Source organism: Leuciscus leuciscus (genome assembly GCF_965113295.1).
Source record: "Leuciscus leuciscus genome assembly, chromosome: 4".
Lineage (NCBI taxonomy): Eukaryota > Metazoa > Chordata > Actinopteri > Cypriniformes > Leuciscidae > Leuciscus > Leuciscus leuciscus.
The window spans coordinates 13213235-13225402 of NC_138728.1; the positions used below are offsets into that span (position 1 = coordinate 13213235).

General features: G+C 39.5%; 1 protein-coding gene across 1 annotated transcript in view; it reads left to right on the forward strand.

Annotated features, from left to right (window-relative positions):
- Positions 1–451: 451 nt before the first annotated feature.
- col7a1l (collagen type VII alpha 1-like) overlaps positions 452–12168 on the forward strand; it is a 69087-nt gene continuing 57370 nt past the window's right edge. Inside the window, exons 1-2 of the mRNA XM_082166888.1 lie at positions 452–893; positions 7965–8192. Of these exons, the coding sequence (XP_082023014.1) occupies positions 8111–8192 (82 nt within the window). The 5' untranslated portion in view covers positions 452–893; positions 7965–8110. The remainder of the gene's footprint in view (positions 894–7964; positions 8193–12168) is intronic.

The window sequence follows — 12168 nt, forward strand, 5'->3', positions numbered from 1 at the left end:
GGCTTAAATACACAGGCTAAATGATGAACCAAGCAAGACGCAGGTGAACATAATCAATTAATAAATCAGAAACAAAGGACATAGTCAGAAACCAAGGAAACCAAGCAAACAGGAAATAAACACAGGGAGGAATCCAAAGGAAGCTCAACATAAGAGTCCATAACAGAACAGTTTGTGGATTGTCTGTATTTTGGCCATTAGTTTTTTTTGTAATGCAGTGATTTTAATAACTTGCTGCAGGACTTTTTAATGTCATGATGCTGCTCAAGTGACGCTGATGCACATTAAAACTGTGCAAGACCTCAAAACATAACAATATAAAACAAAGTCAGTTACCAAGGATAATGTTGCATATTGTTTATATGAAAATTTTGCAACAAACGTTTAACCACTGAAGAAACATTTGAACTTCAGAATGAATAATACAACAAAAAAAAAAACAGAAAAAACAACAACAGACAAACCTCTTTACAAAGAACCAAACGTCTTTAACTCAGTTTGTGCCTAAATACATTATATTGAATTATCTTCATTTTCTTGGTTGCTGCTCTCTCTTTCTTACTTTTCTTTTCACTCTCTCTCCCCATCCATCTTCTTGCTGTAACTGTGAGCCAACCTGTTGTAGCTCTTCCACACCCCCTAAGCTTTCCCCTTTAGAGGTATTTGCTTCATTCATTCACTCTCTCTTTCCCTCACACACCCTTTTGCTCTCTTGGATTCTCACACCCCTCGTCCTGGGACAGTGTACTACAGCGTGTGGAGTCCCGTAACCTGTGCTTGGATTGTATTATTACCTGACGGATCTCCAGCGGACTGGGTCTGTTTCCCGTGGACAGCAGTTTTGCATTCGAGAGGAGGATCATGGTGCAGGGGACAGTGGGACAGTGGGAAAGGTGAGAGAGGGTCTCTATATGAACTTTGCAGCCCAATGCCTCACAATGCAGAAAGCTGTATATCTATCTAGCTCACTGCCAAGTTTCTTTCTCTCGTTTTCTTTTTCTTGCACTCTCTGGATGTGGGCCATTCTCTCAGAGTTTCTAAGCCAGTAGTTCTCAACTAGTTTTGCTTCAGGATTTATACTTTCTTGGACATCAAATGGCAATCCATCTCAGAAGAATGAATATTTAATCTAGTTTGATTTGTATTTTCTTTTACCCTGTGCAGTATGGTGCATGGTTTTTGAGGATGAAGCAATACTATGCAACCTATGTTAGCATGCGTCTAATTTGGCTAGCTTCAACCGAATGACTCTAATATGAATTGACTCAAAAATATTGTAGAGTTCGATTGGGTGCATAATGATCTTTCCCACTCACAGCGACCCCATAAAAACAGACCTGCGGCCCATTTTAGGGTCATGACCCTTAAGTTGAGAACCACTGGTCTAAGCTACTGCAATTTTGCGTTTTAAAGTTCATTTTCTCAAACATCTACTGATTAGAACTGGTATAATTTGACCCAAGTTCATTTATTTGTTTAATGCATTTTTTGATTAGGTAATTGTGGAACAAAATCCGAGACTCAATCCACCATGTGCCGTTCCACTCCATTTACCGCTGCGTCTGACGGCTTCAATAGCCCTGCTAATGCAACTAAAATGCCTTGAACAAAATAATAGAGTGTGTCTGTGATGCCTCCAGTCTGATAGCTTATTCCTTCACGCACAGGCTTTTACACGCCCCTCGAAGTTGAACGGCACTCCGGCTTTAGTCGTACTGCCATAGATGAGCCGCATAAAGTCACTTCATCACTGCACGTTGGCGGCTTGCCTCTTTCTGACGCTGATAAGCCTCCACAAACGGCTTTTATTGTGAGAAAGCGAGTACTGAGAGTATGCGTATGGACATTTGCACTACAACAGATGTTTTGTGAGGACTCTCCTTCCAGTATCTTAAAAACATTCATCGCTGAAGCGTCATTTAAGGATGTTTGGCTCATCTCATGAATGGCCGCTATTGAACTTTGTGTTCATGTTTGATTTTATGCATTCACCATTGCGCTCCATGCAACAATTGCGTGGATTGTTTGGATTGGCGTCTCTCCATGTGTGCGCTAGTGCATTTTTGGACGCTTTTAAGAAATGTAGTTTAAATGTGCGCTTAACTCTTAATTTAGAGCCACACAGATGATCTCCTGTGAAGTGACCGTATGCAGAAACTGCTTACAAACAGCAGGGCTTGTAGAGAGAGCAAGAAGGAGAATTGGGTCGGCTCCTGTACCTTTACAATCCTTTAAAGTGCGCAATCCAGCTGCACACTCACCTCTCCGGTCGGCCTGCGCTTGTGAGATTACATTATCTGTATGCTGTGTGCAAGTTGCTGTGTGGCAGACATCAAAAAAATATGTAGCTTGAGTCACAGCGGTCGCACCTTCCTTTCTGTACGTGGGCACGAATAATCGCTCGTTCAATCAGATTCATTCATAAATCGCACAATCACACGGCAGTCTCCAAAGTGCAGCAATTCAAAAAGTCTTATCTGTCCCGTCCAGAGAACCGGAGTCCATGTAAAGTCATGTAAACTAACTGTGGTACAGAAGTGCTTGGGGTTACATGCTCGAACAGGACTGAGTTTGAGTGGTATGTGCAGAGTTCATGGCCACAAAGTTGTTTGATGAAAAATCTGACAGCGTTCCATTGCGTGTGATAGGAAAACATGCTTTCTGTGCTAACTTTGTAGCTTAGAAGTGTCTTTCGTGATAATATAAAGTTTTAGCACTACCGTACGTAAAAATGCTTTATAGACTCTTGTGCACCCCAGAGAAGTTTGTTAAAGTCAGCGAACCCTCGCAGCTGCATTAATTTTGTGGACTGTCAGACTCGTTCCCTGCACATTAGAGATGGCAGTTGTGCAGTAAACCATTGCATTTGGATGGTTGTGGTTTCTGCACAGCTTGACAGTGCTGTCTGTTGGTTGAACAGAGACTCGCTAGTCGTAAATATTCCCTACTGATGTAACCTGACAAAGCCATAGCGGTTCTGTGCGAGATCATTGATTCCATATGCTATGTAGTTAGTTAGCACAGTATTTGGAATGACAGTTTTTATTTGGAGAGGAAGCTGTTCACCTGTCTGATGCTTCTGGATTTTGTATGCTTTTACAGTTTGGGATTAGTCCTGATTTCAAAGGATGAAGAGATTTTGCCATAGTTAAAGCTTCTCAGGTGTTAGGAGATTTTATTTTCAATTCTGTTCTATTGGTCCAGATTTACAACAACTCAACTTCAGGAGAATATGGAAGCCTATTTAACGTCACATTGTGAGAAATAAAGTCACAATTACAAGAAATAAAGTAACAATTGTGATACATAGTCTCACTATGAGATATTGAATCACAATTATGGCCTATAAAGTCACATTGTGACACATACTCACATTGTAAGATATCAAGTCACCTTTATGACATAAAGGGCCCTATCTTGCACCCAGCGCAATTGACTTTGTACACCGACGCATGTATCATTCCTATTTTGCACCCGTGCAAAGCGGACTTTTCCCTCCACAGAAGCACGTCGGTAAGTTAGGAAATACACTTGCGCTCCCTGGGCGGTTCAGCGCAAAGAGGAGGCGTGTTCCGGCGCAAACGTTCCTTCATGCTATTTTGCAGGTTTAGAAAACAATTGCGCCACTAACCAGGAAAAAATAGTTTAAAGTCAGTGGCGCGTTGCGCATGTTATTCATATGCTATTTTAAGGGCGCATGCTTGGCCATAATCAATGTAGCGTGTGCACAACGCGCACTTTGATTCTCTCATCTACACAGAAGCAGCAGTTTTCATTTTTGCAAATCATACATTATTACGATAGATAGATAGATAGATAGATAGATAGATAGATAGATAGATAGATAGATAGATAGATAGATAGATAGATAGATAGATAGATAGATAGACAATTTATTATACACATACTTACACATTTACCCACTTGCGTTTCAGATCGCTAAAATAGGGCCCAATATGTCACATTGTGAGATATTAAGTCACAATCACAAGAAATAGTCACAATTGTGACATATTAAGGGCCAGATTTACTAACAGCTTGCGCCAGCGCAAACCCTCTTTTGGCGTTAAAAAACTACTGTCAGGATTTACTAAAGACACGCAGTGAAAAGTTAGTGCTGAAAAGGCGTGGACAGGGTTATTATTGGAGCTGACCTTATTGCATATGCTTTTGTAGGAGTTTCCCTTTCAGAGTTTTGTGGGGAGAAATTTATGGGATGATAAAATGTATGGGAGGAGAACATTTAAGTGAATCAGTCGCTTTACAAAGGTTTGCACTCGTCAATTTACTGGTATTTGCGCCATTATTTACCGTCTTTAAAGGGGTCATATAATGGTACATGCACTTTTACAAGTTGATTGTACTGAAATGTGTGTTGGCAGTGCCTGTACACAACCACCATATAATGATAAAAATCCATCCAGTGTTTTTAAATCTTCTTATATGTTTTCCCCTGTCTCAAATCGAGCCGTCTGACCGTGTGACGTCACTCGGTCGGAGGTCCCTTCCACGATTGTTAATTGACAGCAGCGTTTCAACAAAGACCCGCCCTGAGCGAGCTGTCATCATAGTCCGCCATTGTTGATACGCTGGAGCAGAATGGCGTCTAAGCGATTGTGTGGTGTTCTGTTCTTGGGTGTAATAACGAAAACAGCAGTCATTTTGATGTTCCTATATCCGAACCGCTGAAGACGCAGTGGCTGAGTTTTGTTTTCGAAGTGAATATTACCCACGATCAACGTTAATGCTTTCATGTTTGAGCGAATCATTTCTCACCAGACTGCTTTATAAACGAGGGTCAGTATAAAGCTAAAGTAAAAAAATGTTCATGACCATTGGCTGTAACATCAATCTGTCAATGAACTAACGTATACATCAGTAAACACATAGCGTTCGTATCTCACTACTCTACCCTGCCAGTACACACAAAGATAGATCAAAGTGACATTACGTTAACCAACCATTCAGAAACATCCTGTTCGAGCCTTAATTGTCGAACTTCTTTTGGGCCGTCATCTTGTTCCGGGTCCGACTCAAGTTCAAATTGATACGGTTGCACAGATGTGTCCTCAGAGACTCCCGCTGCCATTCTTTCTCCAAAATATACCCTCAACTGTTGTCAAGGCAACACTCCATTTGTGTTGTGTCAAAACGCCCCACAAAACAGAGGGGTGGGGTGAGCAAAGCTCATTATCATTTAAAGACACATGCACTTAAATGGCGAGCTGAAAACAGAGCTGTTTTTGACCAGGTAAAATTAGTGTTTTCTTACAATACTAATGAGATTTTTTTATTTAAGTATATTACAAACTTTTCATTTAGACCCTAAAGAATCATATTAACTTGTACAAAAATGGCATTATATGACCCCTTTAACCAGAAGCAAATCTTCGCTGCTCTTGGTCATTACGGAAATGATCCGGCTGCGTCTGTGTTCTTTAATTTGCACGCCGTCAGTAGATCAAGCGCAGAACTTTCCACTCTCATCTGCGCTTTTCTGAAATTGCTCTCTCATGCTGATTTGCCCTGTTTAGTAAATCTGGCCCTATGTCACTATCATAAATTTCACAATCACAAAAAATAAAGTTGCAATCGAAGTGACGTGAAGGCCAAGTATGGCAACTGCATTTAACTCATCCAAGTTAGTGCACACACATTAGGAGCAGTGAGTAGTGAAAACACACACTGCAAACTCTGGACACACACAAACCCAGAGCAGTGGGCAGCCATTTTTGCTGTGGCGCCCAGGAAGCGATTGGGGGTTAGATGCCTTGCTCATGGGCATCTCAGTCGTTTCCTGCCAGTACTCAGAATCAAACTCGCGACCGTCGGGTTACAGGTCCAACTCTCTAACCATTAGGTCACAACTGCCCCAAATTGTGACATATAGTCACATTGGACGATATTAAGTCACAATCACAAGAAATGAAGTCAAAATTGGGATATTTACAGTAAATTCACAATCACAAGAAATATAGTTGCAATCATGACCTATAAAGTCACATTGTGAGATATTAAGTCACCTTTATGACAGGCACACTGTGAGATATTAAATAACGATTATGACATTGACCCCTGGTTTCACAGACAAGGCCTAAGCCTAGTCCCAGACTAAAATGCATGTTTTATATATTTTATATATTTTAAGTTATGTCAGTGCAAGTTGCTTTCAGTTAAAACAGCTCAAACATGCATTTAGTCTGGGACTATAGGCTTAAACCTTGTCTGTGAAACCGGGGGATAAAGATACATAAGGTAAAAACCTCATTTTACTTTCAGATAAGTGAGGATTTTAGTGATAATGGAGAAGTTACATCAATGAATTGGTGTCCTTGAGGGGAAACTCATTCACCTTCTTAAAAAATCTAGAACCTTCTGTCCTAAAGGCAGATTGTACTGTATTTTCACTGCAGTTCTCACCTTACTCTCTAGACCACTCTTGTGTCTTTCACAAGGTCAAGTTTGTTGTGACACTTTGACCTCAATGTCAACTTCCATGTGTGACGTAACCTGCTAATAGTGTCAATTCACTGTCTTTGGACTCATGGGAACAACGATGTGTGAAGATGCACTATAAATATATATAAAAAAAAACAAGTTTGATTAATGCTGTTGCCTAGATGCTAAGGTCATTCATATCACAGTTTACAGAGATAACACATAGAAGATCTTGTCATAATCTACACATGTAGACATGTATTCTTTGATGAGAAACCTACTAAAAAGTCCAACTAAGCAAACTTACAGAGAAAACTTAGCTGGTAAAGCTGAACAAGGAAGTCTTGCTAGTTAAGCTAGTTCACTAGCATCCCATGTTGAAGACCAGAATCCAAAACGCTATAAATGATGATGGGCAGCTTGTGTTTGTCATTACATGTTCCAAACCAGTTTGACTTTCTTTCTTGAATATAGAACACAAAAAAATATGTTTTCTTTTCCATAGATCGTTCGTGAATAATGACCACGGCAGTGGCCTAAAATGACAAAAAAGCACCATAAAGGATGATGGTTCCTATGACATACATACGCATGTGTTATAATATAGTTTTCTGAAGACATACAACAGCTTTTTGTAGGGAACAGAGTGCAATACTGTTTAAAAGTTTGGGGTAAATGTTTTTGCACAAAGTCTCACCAAGACTGCATTTATTTTAAACAGAAATACAGTAAAATGTTTAATATTGTAAAATATTATTGCAATTTAAAACAACTGTTGTCTAAATATTTTAAAATGTAATTTATTCCTGTGATGATAAAGCTGAATTTTCAGCATCAGTACTCGAGTCTTCATTGTCACATGATCCAACTGAAATTAGTCTAATATGCTGATTTGCTGCTCAAGAAACATTTCTTATTATTATTATCAATGTTAAAAACAGTTGTGCTGCTTAATATTTTTGTGGAAACTGAAATAAATTGTTTTTCAGGATTCTCTGATAAATAGAAGTTCAAAAGAACAGCATTTATTTGCGTTAGAAATATTTAGTAACATTATAATTTACTGTCACTTTCGATCAATTGTGTCATGTTGCATCTCATTTTTGGGACCTTCCATTATATGGAAGAACAACATGTACATCATGATACAAGTATCATTCTTTTTACTGTACAGATTATTATTGTATTACTATTTTATTATTGTCCTCCGTTGAATTTAATCCTGAGACGAATAAACTTAAAAGAATAGCATTGTGCAGTACCCCAGTTCCTTAACCTTAAACAATTCTCTTTTATTTGAATAATACCTGTCTCCATCTGAGAGCTATTCATTTCTTAACCGGCGCTCAGCGGGCCTGCACAGCCATATCTGACAGGATAAATGCGGCGGATTATACAGGCGATTTTCAGCGAAGATTCAGCGATTACATTGACTCTGCTAACAGAACAGATCAAAATGATTATTCTGAATGTGTTTATATGCATATGTATGACGATACCGATCTCTCTCTTCCTCTGTCTTACAGATAAAAGGGAGAGAGCATAGCAGCTAAATAAATTGGAGAACAAGCCCGTCTCAGGACATCAGTCCAAGGAAGAGGATCTGCCGGCAGAGAGATAAGAGGGGGAGGACAGGGAACGAAAGAGAAAGTCAGAGGACGAGAGAGAGAGAATGGGATATTGCGGCATAGGCCTATGGATCTTCCTCTTGTCCCTGTCTCTCTCCCATCAAAACGCCACTGCAGAGGCTGAAGGTAGACTGCTGACTCATTCTTTATTTACATGCGATAGGGCCTCTTCAGTCCCCAGTGAACTGCCAATATCACGCCCTTCAATCAATCACACTCTGAAAAAGGTTGCAGGCAAGGTACACAATGAACATTTGCCAAGCAGTAAATGCTCAAGTAAAAAAAAAAAAAAAAAACTAAATTTAGGTGAGTAACTAAAATTGAGTGACTTTCAGAATATGCAAGAATGACATCCAACCCTTTGCGTTTGGATGTGAACGATTTGAATTAGGTCAGGGGTGTCCGTTCCTGCTCCTGGAGGGCCACTGTCCTGCAAAGTTTGGCCCCAACCCAAATTAAACATCTGAAACAGCTAATCAAGGTCTTACTAGGCATACTAGAAACTTCTAGGCAGGTGTGTTCCAGGTGTCCTTCCAGGCAGGACAAAAAGAAAGAAAACTTCCAAAAGAATGAAAGAAACATTAGACTTTCAATGTTTTTAATTCACTTCATGATTTGACTAGCATTAAAAAAAAAGTTTTTTGCATACATTGCGATTTCTTTTACTTTCGCACTCTACAATTTCATATCAGATATTTTTAAAACAATATATAAGTTGATATGTACAGTGGGGAGAACAAGTATTTGATACACTGCCGACTTTGCAGGTTTTCCCACTTACAAAGCATGTAGAAGTCTGTCATTTTTATCATAGGTACTCTTCAACTGTGAGTGACGGAATCTAATACAAAAATCCAGAATATCACATTGTATGATTTTTAAGTTATTAATTTGCATTTTATTGCCTGACATAAGTAGTTGATACATCAGAAAAGCAGAACTTAATATTTGGTACAGAAACCTTTGTTTGCAATTACAGAGATTATACGTTTCCTGTAGTTCCTGACCAGGTTTGCACACACTGCAGCAGGGATCCTTCAGGTCCAGATCCTTCAGGTTTCGGGGCTGTCGCTGGGCAATACGGACTTTCAGCTCCCTCCAAAGATTTTCTATTGGGTTCAGGTCTGGAGACTGGCTAGGCCACTCCAGGACCTTGAGATGCTTCTTACGGAGCCACTCCTTAGTTGCCCTGGCTGTGTGTTTCGGGTCGTTGTCATGCTGGAAGACCCAGCCACGACCCATCTTCAATGCTCTTACTGAGGGAAGGAGGTTGTTGGCCAAGATCTCGCGATACATGACCCTATCCATCCTCCCCTCAATACGGTGCAGTCGTCCTGTCCCCTTTGCAGAAAAGCATCCCCAAAGAATGATGTTTCCACCTCCGTGCTTCGCGGTTGGGATGGTGTTCTTGGGGTTGTACTCATCCTTCTTCTTCCTCCAAACACGGCAAGTGGAGTTTAGACCAAAAAGCTCTATTTTTGTCTCATCAGACCACATGACCTTCTCCCATTCCTCCTCTGGATCATCCAGATGGTCATTGGCAAACTTCAGACGGGCCTGGACATGCGCTGGCTTGAGCAGGGGGACCTTGCGTGCGCTGAAGGATTTTAATCCATGACGGCGTAGTATTACTAATGGTTTTCTTTGAGACTGTGGTCCCAGCTCTCTTCAGGTCATTGACCAGGTCCTCCCTCACCTTCCTCATGATCATTGATGCCCCACGAGGTGAGATCTTGCATGGTGCCCCAGACCGAGGGAGATTGACCGTCATCTTGAACTTCTTCCATTTTCTAATAATTGCGCCAACAGTTATTGCCTTCTCACCAAGCTGCTTGCCTATTGTCCTGTAGCCCATCCCAGCCTTGTGCAGGTCTACAATTTTATCCCAGATGTGGAGAGGTTGGAGTCTGTTTGATTGAGTGTGTGGACAGGTCTTTTATACAGGTAACGAGTTCAAACAGGTGCAGTTAATACAGGTAATGAGTGGAGAAAAGGAGGGCTTCTTAAAGAAAAACTAACAGGTCTGTGAGAGCCGGAATTCTTACTGGTTGGTAGGTGATCAAATACTTATGTCATGCAATAAAATGCAAATTAATTATTTAAAAATCATGCAATGTGATTTTCTGGATTTTTGTTTTAGATTCCGTCTCTCACAGTTGAAGTGTACCTATGATAAAAATTACAGACTTCTACATTCTTTGTAAGTATGAAAACCTGCAAAATCGGCAGTGTATCAAATACTTGTTCTCCCCACTGTATAGATGCTAGTTAATAAGTTGCAAATGTTGATGCATAACTATCTGTTATGTTATTAAATCGAGAAAGTTAACACAGTTAATTAATTTATTGTTATTAGTTAATTAATTAATACTCAGTTTTAAATAATCATATTTATTTTTCTTTTTTAATTTATTAGTTGAACAATTAATCAGTTAACTGTTGGTGCTTTTTGCCTATTTTATTTTATTTTGTTATTTTATCAGTTGAAAAATAAATGTTCAATGTTGGTGCTTTTTGCCTTTTTTAGTGCACTATTTTAGTGTAGCACTTATTTAATTTGATTAGTATTATTATTTTATTGGTTGAATAATTAATCACTTACTTCAGTGTTGGTGCTTTTTCGCCTAATTTATTTATTTATATGTAATTAAATTTTCTCTTTTTTCTTTTTACTTATCTTATTGTTAGGACAAATAATCAAGATTTTAAAGAGATACTGTACTAATTGTACATGCATCTATCTGGCTGATAGGTTCCTTTCACTGTTCTGTCCAAAAAATATAAATGTCCTTGATGAGCCCACAGTTCAAATCCTTACAAATTTCCAGTTGTATGAGATTCTTTCTGCAATAGTGTTTCAGGAAAGTTTACTTTTAATCATCACCATGTGTATCAGTTCACCTGAAGACGCTGTACAGGTGGAGTTTTTTCCACACGTGTCCTGCTGAGTCAGCAGGTTCTGCTGCGGCACATATGCAGATCTCCTGCAGCTTGATCCCTCTGGTTTGAGCCTTTTTAAGATAAATCACTGTACCCCTCTCTGATTTCCATCAGCTCAGAACTGTCTACAAAAAAAATCAGTGTGTGTGTTTCTGTTTCACCTTGAGCTGTGTGTGTGAGAGAACGAGAAAGAGCAAGAATGTGAAACATATTGCATTCACGCAGGATGGTTTTAGAGGAGTCTGTCAGGACCAATTACTGACTGAGGCACTAATGCCCTGAAACACTGTAATTTTCCACACCTCTTCAAAATGGCTGTTTGCAGTGACAGACACTTGACTATGAAATGGAAAGAATGTGCTTTCTGAGGTCACGTCCTTGTACTCTTTCACCATCTCTTCCTGCTTTATGTCGAAACCCTGTTAAATGTAAAAGCAAAAGCAACATACCCAGTAATCAACCCTTATATCTGTAAATACAAAGGTAGTCACTTCTCATTGCCTTCAGGGCATTGTTGTCATGTTAATAGCCTGTCAGTCTGTTACAGTTGCTTTGAAAGTAAACAAATGTTTACTTAATAACCTTATTTCCTGACTATGACTCAGCACTGAATGCAGCTCTTTTATGCTGTATCGTGTTAAACTACATCGTCTTCACAGGCTGATGATTTTTAATCTAGCAGCAGATGATTTTAGTGTAATCCTCTTTGCACACAACTGCACAGTCTGCAAGCTGCAGCTGAGATGTATCTAGAGATGTATCTAGAAAGTAAGACTGGAGAGATCTGTTTAAGCGCTGTATGCGATGAAGAGTCTCTTCTGACATGTGGCAGTGCTGTGTTGTGGCTCTTTTGAGGTATTACTGTGAATGCAAATGGATTTGAGATAGTGAGGGGCAGCAGGGAAAAAATTATAATGATGGAGTGAACTCTGAATCAATCACTGAATTAATCAATGAACAAACAAACAAATGAATGAAGGAAGGAATGAAGGAATGAAGGGATAGGGTTTGGTTCATGGTTTAATAATTGATTGTATTATATAAAACGTTGAATGGCGTATACACGGCAGAACCCCAAATGCAACATGTTTCTGGATTAACATCTTTGTTGATCCTGGAACAACATTCCAATCAATCAATCAGAAGTTTACAGTTTATGTCA